Genomic DNA, 19,007 nt, shown 5'->3' with positions numbered 1-19,007 from the left:
TTTTTGAACATTACAGCATGTAAACATGTTCTAGTAGAAACACAAAATACAAGTATGAACCTGAAAATGAGCACGATATGGGACCTTTAACAAATACATCCGCCCGTAAAGACCATGAGATTGTGGCTGAAAGCCGCAGACATTTCGAGTAAGTTGACCTTAGTGCTAAGAATTTAGTCAGTATTGAACCCTCCAGCTCAGTGGTGTGGTTGAAAAAGACACCCCAGCTGAAGTGTAGTTCTCAGAGCAGTACGGGCCTCCAACATCCTGCACCGTCTGTTGTCTCCACTGCACTACCCTGCTTAAACACTTTTTATGGCCACACTAATTTTTTCGGTGGCGGAACAAAAGCGGAGACATATTCTAAAAAATGTCCTTTATAAAAACGAAATAAGGACTGCTGAAACTACGCCAAAATACCCTACCCGCCCCCACCCCTTCACAGCGTGACCTGGGAGGTGTAACATAACATTGTCTTTGATCTTCTGTATGTCTGATCACCAACTTCTTCGTTTCCACGTGTTGAAGAACGAAGCTGAGTTCCACACTGAGCCAACCCTGTTAACATGTTAATGTAGCACCCCTGACCCCCCCTCTCTCTACATGGTGAAGTATGCTCCATCATCTCATTTCTGCAGTCTTTGGTAACAGACAGTATGAAACAGTTTGAGTCTGGTGTTGAATTATTACTTTGTAAAGGTTTTTTTTTTTTCTTTGTCAACAGAAGACAAAATAAACACTTCATTGCCATATTCTGGACTACAGACCTGCCGTTTGTCTCACTTCTTTTTCTAGTTTCTTAAAGGTCCCATATTGTAAAAAATTAGATTGTCATGTCTGTTAGAGTATAAAGCAGGTTATATAAATACTGTGAAAGTATTGAAACGTTCAATATACGGAGAAACACGCACAGCACGTATTCAGAAATTGTGCGTTTGAAACAAGCCGTCGGGATTTCTGTCCATTTGTGATGTCACAAGTATACAATGTTTAGACCATTACACGGATTTAAACATAAACATTCTTAATGTGTCCCAGTTTATTTCCTGTTGCAGTGTAACTTTGTAGTTTTTGTAACTTTTTAAAACGTGGATAAAAGTTTACATCAAATTATATGAATACAAGAGCACATGAAATATAATTATCTCATATTATCATAAGAAAAATCACAACTGTTGTGTTGTGGTTATGGAAGTATGTAAACGTAATTTAATGTATCAATCAATCAATCTTTATTTATATAGCACATTTCAAATAAGTCAAATGCAATTCAAAGTGCTGGACAGACGATAGACAAAAAATGTAGAATGTTAAAAATGGATTGAGAGACTAATGCACACCAAAACAACCAATATGAAAGTTCATTGAATAAGAAAGCAATAAAAGATGGGTATTTAAGATAATCACTACAATGAAATGTCTCCTATGGGGACTAACATCATCACACATGAATACAGTTGGGCTCATTTGATCCACAAGAGTTTCAGCTTTACAGTGATACCCAATTTATGTAATTCAAGACAGTTTAGGGACCTCAGTATGCAGAAATATTCAAATACATAATTTTTAGAATAGGAGAAAATAACACATTTATAATGCCTTCAAAAACTGCATGTGATTAGCATAAAGTGGGCATGTCTGTAAAGGGGAGACTCGTGGGTACCCATAGAACCCATTTACACACGTAGGCAAAATTGTTGGTACCCTTCCGTTAAAGATAGAAAAACCCACAATGGTCACTGAAATAACTTGAAACTGACAAAAGTAATAATAAATAAAAATTCACTGAAAATTAACTAATGAAAATCAGACATTGCTTTTGAATTGTGGTCCAACAGAATCATTTTAAAAAACAAACTAATGAAACTGGCCTGGACAAAAATGATGGTACCCTTAACTTAATATTTAGTTGTACAACCTTTCGAGGCAATCACTGCAAACAAGCGATTTCTGTAACTCTCAATGAGACTTCTGCACCTGTCGACAGGTATTTTGGCCCACTCCTCGTGAGCAAACTGCTCCAGCTGTCTCAGGTTTGAAGAGTGCCTTCTCCGAATGCATGTTTCAGCTCCTTCCACAGATGTTCAATAGGATTTAGATCCGGGCTCATAGAAGGCCACTTCAGAATAGTCCAATGTTTTGTTCTTAGCCATTCTTGGGTGTTTTTAGCTGTGTTTTGGGTCATTATCCTGTTTGAGGACCCATGACCTGCAACTGAGACCAAGCTTTCTGACACTGGGCAGCACATTTCGCTCCAGAATGTCTTGATAGTCTTGAGATTTCATTGCACCCTGCACAGATTCAAGACACCCTGTGCCAGATGCAGCAAAGCAGCCCCATAACATAACCGAGCCTCCTCCATGTTTCACATTAGGTACAGTGTTCTTTTCTTTGGATGCTTCATTTTTGCGTCTGTGAACATAGAGCTGATTTGACTTGCCAAAAAGCTCCAGTTTTGTCTCATCTGTCCAAAGGACATTCTCCCAGAAGCTTTGTGGCTTGTCAATATGGATTTTGGCAAATTCCAGTCTTGCTTTTTTATGATTTGGCGTCCTCCTCGGTCGTCTTCCATTAAGTCCACTTTGGCTCAAACAGCGACGGATGGTGCAATCTGACACTGATGTACCTTGACCTTGGAGTTCACCTCTAATCTCTTTGGAAGTTGTTCTGGGCTCTTTGGTTACCATTCGTATTATCCGTCTCTTCGATTTGTCATCAATTTTCCTCTTGCGGCCATGTCCAGGGAGGTTGGCTACAGTCCCGTGGACCTTAAACTTCTTAATAATATGTGCAACTGTATTCACAGGAACGTCAAGCTGCTTAGAGATGGTCTTATAGCCTTTACCTTTAACATGAAGGTCTATAATTGTCCTTCTAACCTCCTGAGACAACTCTCTCCTTAGCTTTCTGTGGTCCATGTTCAGTGTGGTACACACCATGATACCAAACAGCACAGTGACTACTTTTCACCCTTTAAATAGGCAGACTGACTGATTAAAAGTTTGAAGATACCTGTGATGCTATTTACAGGACACACCTTAGTTTAATATGTCCCTATGGTCAAATTATTTTACATCTTTTCTAGGGGTACCATCATTTTTGTCCAGGCCAGTTTCATCAGTTTGTTTTTTAAAATGATTCTGTTGAACCACAATTCAAAAACAATAGCTGATTTTCATTAGTTAATTTTCAGTGAATTTTTATTTATTATTACTTTTGTCAGTTTCAAGTTATTTCAGTGACCATTGTGGGTTTTTCTTTCTTTAACGGAAGGGTACCAACAATTTTGCCTATGTGTGTACATTCACATATCTGGAGGTCAGAGGTCAAGGGACCCCTTTGAAAATGACCATGGCCGCTTTTCCTCACCAAAATACGCTAAATGAAGGGATAACATTTTAGATTTGAAGTAAGTGGACTTGTATTTATATAGCGCTTTTCTAGTCTTCCGACCACTCAAAGCTCTTTACACTACATGTCGGTATTTACCCATTCATACACTGTTATCAGAGGCTACAAAGGTGCCAACTTTGCCCATCAGGATCTAATCTAAATACTCATTCACACACACCGATGGTTATGCCTTCGGGAGCAATTTGGGGTTAAGTGTCTTGCTCAAGGACACATCGACATGTGACCCGGAGTAGCCGGGGATCGAACCACCGACCTTCCCATTGGTGGACAACCTGCTCTACCCTTTGAGCCACAGCCTCCCTAAAGTCATGCAATGTTCGATATATTTTACATGAAAAACAGTATATATACGGTAAATTACAGCGTTCAAATTACACCGTAACTTCTGGGGGAGCCCTATTTTTTGGGGGAGGGAGGGTAGTGTACACAGTACTGTACTTTGTTATTGTCATCTATGGTTATTTGCATAAAAACTCATGATTATTTAAATATTTGCTTTGATTAAAAAAAATCTTGGTAGTTGTTATGAAGTTAAACAGGTCATAATTCTCTCTATTTATTTTATATTGATGTGAAAACATCTCCTTCAAACAACTGGATTTATTCAAGTTTCTCGCCAAAAACTTAATTTTACGAGATAATATTTGAACACATCATGATAACGTTGTAATTTACCTTCATCCAATTGTCCTTTTGCTGAGCAGACCGTGAACATCTCATAATAATATGCCAAAGTGGCGGGGTCCTGATGATTTCACCCGCCAATGTCAACAATTTACCGGGTGGCGGGTGCTAATTTCCGACCCTGGTTGTGTGTATTAAATAATACATATTGTAAAAAGTGAGATTTTCATCTCTATTTTTTATTATAAAACAGGTTTAAGTGCTGTATAAATACTTCGGAAACAAGCCGTCAACATTTCTGTTACTTTGCGATGTCACAACTGTACAATATATATCGATGGACATGTATTATGCCCATAGTGTTCTAGTTATAACGTAAAGTAAAGTGTGTTTGTACATTTTCCAGCATTCTTCAGAGTTGGCAGGTACGACGGCCTCATTGATGGTTATATGTCAGCTGTTCCCTCGGTGATGGTCGCCAACACCACCTGCCACCTGCCTCGTAGCGACGCCTTCCACATGCTCAGAGACCCCGTGTTGGGGGACTTACCCTGGCCAGGTCTGGTGTTTGGGCTCAACGTGCTGTCTGGTGCACGGATCAGGTAGCTTCACCGACACCAGTAGTCCATAGAATCCTTGATTGGATCATCAGTCATTTTAAATGTGTGTGTGTTTTAACTGGTTATGAAACAGTCTCACTTTAATACTGATGCCTCTATATGACCTACATAACTAAACGAGACCATCAGAGAGAAGACTGGCTGTCTCTACATAGTTATTCTTTAAGGTGCAGTGTGTAACATCTGCCAACATGTTGCGGTGAGGATGCAGATCGCAACCTCTCCCGTGTGCCAAGCGTGTAGCAGAACTACGGTCGCCGACGTGAAAACGCGAATGTCTAGAGCTGTAGATCCCTTAAATGTTACACACTGGGCCTTTAAGGATTTGGGTTAAGTATTTAGTTGCAATGGTTATGAGTAGGGATCGGCTCCTCTCCTCTTCTCCCTTTCTATGCTCCCACTGGGACCCTTCATCTCACTCGGAAGCACAACATCTCCCTCCATTGTTTTGCGGACGATACCCCGCTATACGTATCATTAAAAAGTCCCAGCACTTTGTGTTTACAACCTCTGTTTGACAGTCTCCGGGACCGTTAAACATACTGAAAACTGATGTGGTTCTGTTTGCCTCAGGGGGCTTTACAATCTGTACAGGATACGACACCCTCTGTCCTTTACAGTGCGACCCTCACAAAAACCCAAAAAAACCTTTTAACAGGGAAAAAAATTTAAGAAACCTCAGGAAGAGCAACAGAGGAGGGATTGCCCTTCCAGGATGGAGAGACGTGCAATAGATGTTGTGTGTTCAGAGTAACAACATAATGAAAATACAACATAGACAATCCATATGACAAAAAATAATATGTATAATGTGAATATAAGTGAGAAAGTGGATCCAGGAGGATGTCAAGCAGCTTCCAGGCGTCCCCTAACAGATAGAGCCAGAGCAACACGACCTCCTCTCCACGCCAAACCGGTAGAGCCAGGGCAACACGACCTCCTCTCCACGCCAACCAGATAGAGCCTTAGCAACAGGACCTCCTCTCCACGCCATATAGGTAGAACCAGAGCAACACGACCTCCTTTCCACGTCAAGATAGATAGAGCTCGAGCAACACAACCTCCTCTCCTCTGTCACTTTTAGGGTTCATTTTAAGACTTTATTATTTGTCTATAAAGCACTTCCCTCCTACCTATCTGCCCCTTTAAATCCCTTTCACTCGGGTCTTCTGACCAGTCACTTCTGGTCGTCCCTCGGGCTCGGCGGATGCTCAGGGGGTTGACCGCGCCTTCTCAGTTGCGGGCCCCGGTCTGTGGAACAAACTGCCCCACCACATCAGATCTGCTCCCTTTATACGGAGTCTTTCAAAGCACAGCTCAAGACCCACCTCTTCTCTTTGGCTTTTGAATGCACTTAAATTGTGAATACCAATTGTAACAATAACAGTCTTTTACTCATGGATTTTATCTTAGTCTCTGTCTGTGGATACGTGTGATTTTGTTGTCTGCTCTGTTGACCTGTTTTTATTCTACCTACGTCTGTAAAGCACTTTGGTCAGCTCATGTTGTCTTAAATGTGCTATCGTAATAAATTTGACTTGATGTATTATGTCAACGAGGGTCCTCAAGTATAGAGAGAGTAATATGCGTGTGTTTGTGTGTGCAGATTATAGTCCAGAGGTCTCTGTCAGCCAAGTCTTTGTCTCATGCCAAAGGAGGCAGCGTGTTGGGAAGCTACCTCAAACTGCTGCCCATGTTCTTTGTCGTCATGCCAGGCATGATCAGCCGATCACTGTTCCCAGGTCAGTCTATCTGCCTCTCCTCTTTATGTTCGAGTTCATTCATCATTTTTGATTTGACCTCAATAAACCAGCCAAAATATTTTCATTTATCTAATTAAATATATTTACATCCGTCGTCAAATTCATGGAATTGAATGAATGAAATTCAACACAGTTTTCTAACTCACACATTTGGCTTTGAGAGACGGTGATGCATCGTAGAAGCTGGACAAAGATGTGTAACTAACTAACTCTAAATATCTGTTAATCTCTGCGTGTGTGTTGTTGTAGATGAGGTGGGCTGTGTGGATCCAGCAGTGTGTCAGAGTGTGTGTGGAGCTTCAGTCGGTTGCTCCAACATCGCCTACCCTAAACTAGTGGTGGAGCTGATGCCTGTGGGTGAGTCACACACACACACACACTACAAACACAAATATGCACACGTGCACACTACACACACACATACTACATACACACACGTGCACACACACACTAAGGTCTCGTTTGGGCCCTCAATGCATTATAAAATAAAAGCACAATATAATAAAAGCACAACATCAGCGTAATCACTTCCTGTATTAGATTGTTTTGTCCACCTTTACACCGTCACTGTGTGTGTTCTTTCCACCTTGAGTGAGCGAGATGCTGTCCAGCTCTCTCACAGTCACTTGTTGACCTGGTAAACTCACCTGAACCTGTCTGCAGAATGTGGGCAGCCGTGGTGTCCCTCACATTTATAGGCTTATTGAATGAACTAATGTATGAGTTATCCTTACACTTAACCCCCCCCCCCCCCTTAAAATGACCTCATTTATTGTCATTGAATAAGAGTGCATTTATGTTTCTAGTAAAACAATACACCATCATTGTGATATGTCTTGATACACCTTACGGTGAAGGTGTCAGTAAATAAATATCTAAACATAATAAATAAGGTTTAATGATCTTTAATTACAACAGTTCTGATCGGTCAGGAATAGGCGTGGTTTTGAATATTAATAGCTATTTACAGACTGTGTGGGCTAAAACACACAAGAAGCCTGATTCTCCTTTACAATAATTCTCTACATGTTTACAATCAGGCAGGTAAACTCATTAAAATATGCAATAATTAAGATCAGTGTATATGATGGAAGAGAGTGTGCAAAACACACTTTTCTTTGTACTTTATTTTTGTACTTTATACAAATTCACTGAATCAGCAGAACTTCAGTCTGAGTTGAATATTTGCAGCAAATGATGAGAGACATGAGCAGAAATGAATTCATATTATTTATTTATATTATTATTTATTTTATTTTATTAGATGTTCATTATTATGCACTGATTGTGGGAGAACTGGATCACCCAGATCGAACCCGTGCGTTCCACAACAGTAGACAACACTGACTACTGATGTGGCGCTGAGAGCTCAAGCCCTCGCATTCATTCAGAAGGAAAAAGTCAATTTTTCCTTCAAGATGAATGACACATTGAAGACATTTTTTATATATATATATAAAATATATATATGTGGGATAAACCGGAGCCCCCGGAGAAAACCCCATAAACCACCTTAACACCTCGTCACGGCGGTGAGCATTGAGGAGAAGAACCTGCACATGCAGGACCTCTGTCTCGGTGGTGCCATCAGGTGACCTTTGACGGCGGAGGCGATACGGTCTCCGAGTGCCGGTTTACCCCCTTTCAAGGACACCAGCACCCACGTCGCATTGCCCCACGTCTTAATTAGGTCCCGGTAAATGGTCTTTTCGAGGTTTTCCCATGTTTCTGGGCTGGAATCGAAATCGAGACCCTCGACTTCGGCCCACGTTTGTTCAAAAAGGCGCTGGATGATGTCATGGACGTTTGAAAGGGTCCAAGTCACTTTCGCCTTCTTGAAGATCCGCGTGACCAGCCTCTCCAAGATCACCTCGACGCAGTTTTTGTTTTGTACATTCCGCGCTCGACGTTCACAGTCATCACGAAAAACCGGGGCAGGCGGGGCAGTGATTGCCAAAGGTTTCCTGGCCCTCGGCTTAGTGCCCAGTATGGCGTGTCTCATATTGTTGGCGAGGTCGCCGGACTGACAGATCTGCCACCATCTAGCCAGAGACAGGAAACCGAGCACCTTCCACTGCAATTCGGCGCGCATGTTAGCACGTATCACCGGCTCGGGGATGATCTCTGGCCCGTGTAGGATGTGTGTGTAGAGGAAATCACTTAAGACCTTTGTGAACTCCAAGACTCGACCGGGGGGAATGTTTAGGAGCGGAGTGCCGAGTCCCAGAAGATCGCGGTTCTCTGTTTTTTTCATCAGATCGTTAATCTTCTTCGTGAGAGACTTCGCCGACTCCCGACTGTGAACTTTGGAGCTTCGGTGGAATTTTTTCCTCATCTGTGCCACGATGCGATGGATGCAAGATTTGGCAAAGCACTTTGCCAAAAGCTTCTTAATTTTGCTTCCGATGTTTTTCTTGGAGCGTTTCCTCTTCTGCTCCGAAGGAGTCTGTCTTACAGCCTCTTCGGCGATGCTCCGAGCGATGTCTTCCGCGACGTCTTCAATCTCCCGAGCGCTTTGAGACTGCAACAGCGCGTACTCGGAGTCCGGCACGTCAACCAAGAGGGGTTCGGTGATGTCGTTTAACTGCGTCTTGATGATGATTTGGACAATAGCGATGTCTTTCATCGAAATCACGACGTCAGACGAAGGCGTCGTCGCATGGCGGTCTTTGGCGTCTGAAGGTTCCAGTTCCACATCTGATTGTTCACAGATGATCCTCTGCTTGCGCTGTCGAGGCGAGAACACCGACTTCATCTTGCCAATGAATGTCTGGCACATTTTGCAGGCGTGCAGAATCATGCTGTTGAGTCTGCTGGGAGGAGTGAGGCGCTGAACTATGCCCTCGGGGCTGGAGAGGGCACTTCGGACGCTCTCCGAAACCTCTGCAGAGATCAATGTCGTCAAGTTTTTGGAGCTCGGACACTGAACCGAGACGTCGACACCCAGAGCTTCGGCAAAACTCTGAGAGATTGTGTCGCCCAGATTGATTTGGACGTCGTCCTCAGACGCCAAGGTCGTGCTCCCGAGAGATTTCAGGAAAGCTTTTGTCAAGGCCGCTGTCATGTCCAACAGCAACTCTCCCATCATGGTCATAGTGGCGTCGTCGGGGCTGCCGGATTTCAAAAATCCCCACTGATCCGCCGTCATCCCCTTAAAGAAGGAGTTGAGCAGCTTGGAAACAGCGCGACGGACGTTGAACTCGGGCATGATGGATTCTGGCTGGGAAGTTCTTGATGATACCATGATGCTGATTTACGGTCAATTCTTGTCGATGCTTCGTGGTTTTTGGAGAGAAATTCACTGCTTCTCTCAGTAGATAGTCTGATGAGTGAAAATAATCGTTAGTTGCAGCCCTAATTATTATTAACTAACATGTAAGCTGCATTTAAATGTTGGGGCTAATTTTAACTGCTTCATATACTGTTGGGAGGTTTAATCTAAAGCAATGCATTCATAAAATTCATAAAATTCATACCTTTCTCTTGAGACTTGAAACTGCTTCTCTCAGTCGATGTGTTTCGTCTGATCGAGTCTTCAGATTCAACTACAGTTGTGTGATTCTGGGACTCTCTCCTGAATGTCACTCCTTTATGATGTCACCGCTCCTTTAAGATGTCACAACTGATGTCACCACTCCTTTAATTCATCACAGTGTTCCATCTGGTGATGTCACGATGCAGTGATGATGTCACGATGCACTGATGATGTCACCACTGCTGTGATGTCACCCAAACACACACACATGCACACACACGTGCACATACACTTGCACACACATACATGCCTTACTTTCTCCGTATTTTACTTATTATACCTTCTAATCTTGCACCTTGCACTCAGGTGTGCTCTGTCGATTAATCCTCCGTGCCTATCGCTGTTGTCAGGACATATTAGTAGAAACTAAAGATCATACCGTACTTAATATTCATAAATTTATATAAAATAGTATTGTATAGTACAGCATGTAAAGCACTGTAAAGTGCTGTGGTATACGTCTCAAATTTCCATAGACACATCTTGAAAACAGGACATTTTATGAAAGGAGAACGTCTTGAGAACAAAACAAGAGAAAGAACTCTTATTATTGGAGATTCTTTATTAGGAAAACCCCCTCAGATATACCATGTATACATGTTAAAATAAATTTTTAGTGAAATCAGCTGTGCTTTTATTTGCTTCTGCAATATTATTATTATGTTTGTTTTTTTCCCTGTGTAAAATGATTAATGATCAAATAATAGAGTTTTATAGTTGAATGTAAACCTGATATTTCTCCGTGACCGCGCCATCTTTTTGACGTGCAGGTCTTCGTGGTTTGATGCTAGCGGTGATGTTAGCTGCTCTGATGTCATCGCTGACCTCCATCTTTAACAGCAGCTCCACTCTGTTTACACTGGACCTCTACCACAGAGCCAGACCTGACGCCTCGGAGAGGGAACTCATGATAGTTGGAAGGTAGTGGTGTCGAGACTATCTGATACATATAGAGAAAACACCCCCTTGATTCAAAATGATGTAGGTAAAGCAATGATAATAATAATAGGCTCGTTGGAGACGAGCCAGGCCTGCGCAGAATCGATTACCGGCAATCGCCGCGCAATGCACGCCGGTTGGATTTGTGTCCGACTTGATGCCGACTCGCTCCGACGTCACGCACACGTGGGCAACGATAACCTCACGAGATCGAGGCGGTCGCAGATTTTAGAGCCAGGCAACGCAGCTGCTCTCCACAGACTGCAAACCCAGGGCATTATGGGAAACGCCTGATCAAAGAGCTGATTGGCTCTTAGTTCTGACAGCAAACACCACGTGTTGTAGAAAGTCCTAACCTTCTGTGTCATTGTAATATTTAACACTAGTTGTAGGATATTAGTCTCGTGTTGTGCAATGAAGGTTTCATCTGTTAACAAACACATCTTGTGTGATTGATAATAATGATTATTATAATAATGAAGGTTATTTATATATAACACTTATCAAAACGAGTGCTCATTATGTGCTTTACAAGGCGGACATAAAAATAATAAAGGATAGAATCCAATGCCAGATACACGCACATTTCCATATAGATTTACAAACAAATATAAATAAATCCCAACGTGGTCTGAAAACTACAAGTGGCCTACAGATCGGATCTAACAGGAAGTCACTTCTTCTGTGACTTCCTGTAAATTCATTGAAGGCTGCTGGAAACTGTCCGACTTGACCGCAGCTTTTTGTCCCCGCCCCCGCTGCTGCTGCTGCTGCTGCTGCTGCTGCCGCCTGATGTCGTCTACTTTCCAGATGAGGCGCAGTTCATCTCCAACGGTGATGATGGTGACCATGCAACAGCAACACTGACGGCAAAATGGATAGTAGTGATAATGTCATGGACATTAGACCCGGGATAGGTAACCTGAAACGCCAGATGGTTCCTTAGCTACACAGAACAGTAAATCTATTTTCCTATCTGATCCAGGAATCCTTCCAACTGTAAAGACTTAAAGGTTGAAACAAACCGTTAGGATTTATGTCCATCTGTGATGTCACAAATATACAATATTTAGACCATTACATGGTTTTAAATGTAAACAATCTTAATGTGTGCAGTGTATGTAAATGACATCAGCTAACAGGAAGTAAACATGGACCCAGACTGTTGCCTAGCAACGCAATTCCGTCAGAATGAGCTAAAACGGAGCGTTTCAGACAGAGGATAAATACAGGCATATTCAGACAGACAGTATGAGGAAAATAAAGTGTTTTTTTAACATTACAGCATGTAAACATGTTCTAGTAGAAACACAAAATACAAGTATGAAACTGAAAATGAGCATGATATGGGACCTTTAAGACTCTGTTTGACCTCACCCAAAATTGACAGATTATAATATTTTGTGTATTTTCAGGGTGTTCATCCTGGTCTTGGTGTGTGTTAGTCTGTTGTGGATTCCAGTCATCCAAACAGCCAACAGTGGACAGCTGTTTGATTACGTCCAGTCAGTCACCAGCTTTCTAGCTCCGCCCATCACCGCCGTTTTCCTCATGGCTATCTTCTGGCCACGTGCCAACGAGCAGGTAGGTTTTACTTTCATACATTCAGAAATTCAGAGCGTTAATATATCATCATCAACTATTAGTCTATGTAAAGATATAGAGGAGTAATGTCTACGATATCACAGCATTATTTATTTTATTTATTAGGTTAGTCCCTTTGAGATCAAAGATCTCTTTTACAAGGGAGACCGGGCCAAGATAGCAGCAACACAGTTATAGTAAAAGTAACAGACAACACATAAATTAACAACATTATAAAACTTGCATTTCACCAGAGCTTTAAACTCAGTCAAGGTAACTACGTTTTGAAGTTGAAAGATCAGATTGTAGTCCGGTTCCGGTCACCGTGGGGATGGCAGCTTAGCAAAGTTCTCTCGACAAAAGTGAAATAAACCTGCCCCAGAGTCGAAATATTAGAAGTTGTGGTGTATGCTTACTGTATTTAGAAAGGGGGCGAGGATGGCGTCTAGATATAGGGGAAAAAAGTCTGCTCTTTCTACCGATAAAAACAACGAGGTGCCGGAGCAGCTAGACGGAGCTAGCGACCCCACGGCTAGCCAGGACAGCAACTGAATGGAGGGCGAGGAGGAGACCGTGAACCTGACTCTAATCCTCAGAGAAATCCGGGATTTTAGACAAGACAACAAAAAACTGTTTGAGGACATTAAAGGTCACCTATTATGCAAAATGCACTTTTCCATGTCTTTTAAACATCAATATCTGTCCCCAGTGTGTCTACAGGCCACCATAGTATCATAAAAGACCATCCTCTCTCTTTTTCTCCTCCTCCGTTTGTCCGGAAATGGGTGCAGAAAAAAAAATCGCTTTTTTTCCTTCTCTTCTGACGTCATTAGAGAAATGCAAGCCATGTAAGGGTTTCCTGGTCGAACCAGAGAGAACCTTCAGTAGCTGACCCCGCCCCACAGCGCGTCACTGTCTCTCCTCCTCAACCTAACTTGAGCAAAGTAGCTCCTACAGTTAGTCTGCAAGAACCAGCAGAACAGGCTTCATGTACTCCCATCATCTAAATATAACATGTTCTTTCACAAAGGCTTTATGTAATTACACTGTTTAAACAGATGATATTTATATATTATATATATTTGATGTCATGCATGTAGCAGAGTACAGGTAGTAAATAGTGACTTGTAAGCAACACAACACATTTCTGTTTCACAGTCAAACTTTATTTGAGTTGACAGATGACAATATTAATTATTCACAGCATTTGTAATCATCTCACCTGTTAGTTAGTTATGTGACATGGTACAGGAGAAAGTCTTCAGCTCTGGTAAACTATGGTAAGCTAAGCTCCGGTGGTCTGTAGTCATGGTAACACAGAGACAGCTACTACTGTAAATAATATACCATTACTCTGATCTTCCATACATTTATCTTTTAGCAGAAATAATGAACTGACTACTGTTTCACATCTTCTATTTTCCACCCTGATGGTCGCTGTGTTTACACACCGTGTCATAGCGGTAGCATGTAGCTAATGGGGTTAGCTCTGTATCTCCCATCTGCTCTCAGCTGTCTGCTCTCCTCTGGGATGATTCTGTCGGTCATTTCTCACAGATGGATCTGTAAAGACAGACGTAAAACAGAGTGTATGTTTACGGTTTACAGAGTTGATGCATGAGGTAAACACTGAGTTAACTAACAGAGCTATAAATAGTATTATTTACCTGAGAGAAACCGTCAGGAAAACCTGGAATCTGGACCGCAGATGTTCATCATGTGTCGCCGATTTCTGATCAGATTCCTCCGGTAACGTGCGCTGGGTGAAGTTTCTGGTTTATAAACTTTAAAGTGGTTTATAAGCTCTATTCTAGCTGCTATCTCTCCACTCGTCTCTCTCTCGAGAGAGCTTCTCCGGGAGGGAGGGGGAGGGTGACGCTGTTGTTGTTGAGGAAGTTTGATTGACAGAAAACGCTGACCAATCAGAGCAGAGTGGGAGGAGACAGGCTGTGAATCAGTGGTTTTCAGACAGAGGCTGAATTAGGCTCTGAGGCAGGCAGACTCAGGCTGCAGTATGAGAAGAATAAAGGGTTTTTTGAACATTGCAGCATGTAAACATGTTCTAGTGCAACATTAAAATACATCTATGAACCTGGAAATGAGCATAATATGTGACCTTTAAAGGAGAACTTGCAAAAACCAATTCGAGGTTAGATGAAGCTGAAGCGAGGATTCTGGAGAACGGAGAGGCTGCAAAACATGGAGGAGGCTTTAGCTGAAATGCTAAAACTACAGGAGCAGCTCCAGGCAAAGCTAACGGATCAAGAGAGACGCTTAAGGAGGGAAAACGTGAGGATATATGGGGTACCCGAAGGAGCTGAAGGCGAACCCAGGTCAGTGATAGCCTTCGTGGAGAAGTTGCTCAGAGAGAATCTGGATATTCCCAGCACGAAGGACCTGCAGATAGAAAGAGCCCACCGCGCATTAGCTCTGCGGCCGCGGGCAGGTGCCCAGCCCAGATCAATGTTAGTCAGATTCCTCAGCTTCAGAGTGAAGGAAGAAGTGCTTAAACTGGCATGGCAGAAGAAAGGCTTCACGTGGAATAACAATAAAATCAGCCTCGATCATGACTATGCACCAGGAGTCCTAGTGAGACGGAGGGAATTCCCAAGGAAAATAAAGACGAACAAGAATGCGGCAACTACCGACCTGTCAGTGTTCTCAACTTTGACTACAAACTTTTTACATCCATCCTAGCCCGTAGACTTGAAAACCTCTTACCTGACCTTATCCATTTAGACCAGACTGGATTCATCCAACAACGACAGACTCTGGACAACATAAGAAGGACTTTACATATACTAGAACAAATAACTAAGGATAAAACTAAGTCATTGATAGTGGGATTAGACGAGGAATAGCGTTCGACTCAGTTAGATGGGTATTTTTATATAAAGTTTTGGGAAGATTCGGCTTTCAAGAAAGATTTATAAAAGTAATTCAGAACTTGTATGATAACCCTACAGCACAAGTGAAGATTGGCGCTGTAGCCCCAACAACATGTAGTTATATATTTGAGGAGGCGCATGTCAGCTGTGCCATTAGCCCTCAATATAAAACTAAAAATCTAGCCTAATAAAGATATTTGAAACTAGATTTTGACACTGGACACCTCTAAGAGACAGGGACAAAGATAAATTAATGCCCTTTTCACTTCAGTGCTGTTTTTTTAAAGGTCCCATATCATGCTCATTTTCAGGTTCATACTTGTATTTTGTGTTTCTACTAGAGCATGTTTACATGCTTTAATGTTTAAATAAAACTATAGTTTCCTCATACCTGATATTGGTATCACCGGTGTTGCACTCACATGGTTCTCCTCATACCTCACCGACAGACTACAATTTGTGAAACTGGGTAATCACAGGTCAAGGTGTTCCGCTGTCTCACTGGGTGTCCCCCAGGGGTCAGTATTGGGTCCACTCCTGTTTATCATTTACCTCCTTCCCCTTGGCACTATCCTCCGTCATCACAATGTCCGATTCCACTGTTATGCCGACGACACACAGGTCTACATTTCAACTACACCCACTGCTGCCCTGCCACCCGCCTCCCTCACCACCTGCCTACAACACATCAGGAGCTGGATGAGCAGGAACTTTTTAAAACTCAACAGCCATAAAACCGAGGCCCTGCTCATCAGCTCCAAGAACAACATCTCTAAAACTCAACACACCACTGCTCAAAACATCACCATTGATGGCTTCCCAGTACCGTTCTCCACCCATGTCAAGAGTCTTGGGGTCACCCTGGACAGCACACTCTCTTTTTCATCCCACATAAAAAACATCACCCGGACTGCCTTCTTCCACCTCCGCAACATCTCTAGACTCCGCTCATCCCTGTCCCACTCCAGCACTGAAATCCTGGTTCACGCTTTTGTTACATCCCGGATTGACTATTGCAACGCTGTCCTCTCTGGCATTCCCATCAAACTACTCAACAGACTCCAAATCATTCAGAACTCTGCCGCCCGGATCATCACCCGCACCAAATCCTCCGACCACATCACCCCCATCCTCATCCAGCTGCACTGGCTCCCTGTTAAATCCCGGATCGATTACAAAAACCTTCTGCTCACCTACAAAGCCCTCCATAACCTCGCCCCCACCTACCTCACAGACCTCCTCCAGGAGTACACTCCCTCCCGTTCCCTCCGCTCATCATCAGCCGGACTTCTGACCACCCCCACCTCACGCCTCAGCACCATGGGAGCCGGGGCATTCAGCTGCTCCGCTCCCAGGTTATGGAACTCACTCCCCCCACACATCCGGCAGTCTGACAACATCACATCTTTCAAATCCCTCCTCAAAACACACCTGTTTAAACTGGCCTACTCTCTCTAGAACTCATCATCACCCATCCTATGTGTCTGTACAAATATGTCTCTGTCATGTCCTGTTGTTTTTAGATTGTTTTATCTGTCAATGTTTTAACTGATTTTTGTAAGGTGTCCTTGGGTGTCCAGAAAGGCGCCACTAAATAAAATGTATTATTATTATTATTATTATACCATCTGTCTGAATATGCCTGTATTTACCCTCTGTCTGAAACTCTCCGTTTTAGTACATTTCAATGGAATTGCAACGGAATTGCAACAGAATTGCGTTGCTAGGCAACAGCTTGGGTCCATGTTTACGTCCTGTCAGCTGATGACATTCACATCCACTGCAACTGGAAATAAACTGGGACCCATTTAGAATATTTACGTTTAAAACTTTGAAATGGTCTAAATATTGTAGATTTGCGACATCACAAATGGACAGAAATCCTGACAGCTTGTTTCAAAAGCTCAGTTTCAGGCTGTGTGTGTTTCTCTGTGGATTAAGCGTTTCAATACTTTCACAGTATTTATATAGAACTTAAACCTGCTTTATAATATAAAAGACATGAAAATGTCACTTTTTACAATATGGGACCTTTAATATTTCTGTGTTTCTCAGGGTGCATTCTGGGGTCTGATGGCGGGACTAGCGGTGGGACTGATCCGCATGGTTCTGGAGGTCTCCTATGGAGCTCCTTCCTGTGGTCAGCCTGACCGACGGCCTGCTGTCCTGGCCGATGTCCACTACCTGTACTTTGCTCTCATCCTGTTGGCTCTCACCTGCATTATCATTGTTGCTGTCAGCTTGGCCACGGCCCCGATACCTAAAGAACATGTAAGGAACATACATCTATGAACGCCTCCCCATCTATCTGCTGCTCTCATTAACAATCACAACATCTGCATGTGTTAGCTGTGAGGTTTGAACATGACGACAGAGGGATGACAAAGCACAACATTCATAGTTCAGAGATGATTCAGTGCAAAGGTTAAGGTCTGATGTTTGTTGAAGTACGGTAGAGGCAAATATACGGTGGCCCTGAGAGCTCAACACACTGCAAATAGACAAACCACTAGCAAATCAATGCTGAAAGTCACACAGACAACAATGGAAACTGTTTCCTGGGGACACTAAAAAGTGACGCACACAAGCTGGGGGCGCTTGTTGTTGTCATGATTTTTGGTTTAGGAAGTTATTGAAGTCGTCTACCTGCCGGTGTTAGAAAATGAGCTAAAATGTAATTACTTTTGGTTTATTTTAACATGGTGATTGCGTGATTCAGATATTATTGCAGATATCTGCTGTTAACCTTGTTATCTTTTTGCTCCTGCCAATTCAAATAATCTGATGAAATCCACACAATTAACTGTGAAACGGGCTAACGTTATGTTAGCTGGCTGAAGCTGCTTTTAGGACTGTCACCAAGTAACGTTCAAGGACGAAAATAAATTGCAAATTGTTTAATTAATTGTTTAAAACGAGTCAAAATAAGTTGCATAATATAAAATAAACCCCTTTCTGTAATGAAAGAACGGGCAGCAGTCAATTGTTAACTGATAAACAAATGAATCTAAGTGATGAAAGCTACCTAACCTAACCAAAACCTACCGCTAGTTTAACTTGCTCGTCCTCCTATTACAGCTTCTGAGATTAATGTACAGCCAGCTAACATAACGATAGCCTGTTTCACAACTCATGCCGAGGCATGCTTATCTCACACAAAATTAAATACATAACTATATACATTAGAACCAAGGGAGCTTACATTTCATTCTTAGTATTCTCAGCAAGAAGAGGAAAGGAAGAAAAGAGAAAAAAAAAGTCAGTGGAGTCATACAAAGTCTGCTCTTGTTGGGGTTATAAATATGATCCATTTATTCCAAATCTGGTAAAAATTGCCCTTTTGGATCCTCAAAGAGTAAGTCAACTTTTCCATTTTAAATATTTCAAAGATTATTCCATACCAATCATCCAAGGTATGTGGTACTAAAGTTACCTGATCCGTGCACCAGACCCACGTACAGTACATTGAGCCCAAACACCAGACCTGGCCAGGGTAAGTCCCCCAACACGGGTCTCTGAGCATGTGGAAGGTGTCACTACGAGGCAGGTGGCAGGTGGTGTTAGCGACCGTCCCCGAGGGAGCAGCTGACATATAACCATCAACGAGGCCGTCGTACCAGTCAACTCTGGAGAATGCTGG

General features: G+C 42.6%; 1 protein-coding gene across 1 annotated transcript; it reads left to right on the top strand.

Moving 5' to 3' along the window:
* The first annotated feature begins 114 nt into the window (after window positions 1-114).
* On the top strand, window positions 115-18,426 carry LOC141768500 (sodium/glucose cotransporter 4-like). The gene is given in 8 exon segments (XM_074636830.1): window positions 115-148; window positions 4,445-4,618; window positions 4,621-4,640; window positions 6,265-6,400; window positions 6,671-6,778; window positions 10,727-10,877; window positions 12,311-12,479; window positions 17,423-18,426. Coding segments are annotated over 8 exon segments (1,029 nt in total). The 3' UTR covers window positions 17,660-18,426.
* The last annotated feature ends 581 nt before the right edge of the window (window positions 18,427-19,007 follow it).

Source organism: Sebastes fasciatus, chromosome 5 (genome assembly GCF_043250625.1).
Source record: "Sebastes fasciatus isolate fSebFas1 chromosome 5, fSebFas1.pri, whole genome shotgun sequence".
Lineage (NCBI taxonomy): Eukaryota > Metazoa > Chordata > Actinopteri > Perciformes > Sebastidae > Sebastes > Sebastes fasciatus.
This window is presented reverse-complemented; position numbering and strand designations above follow the sequence as displayed.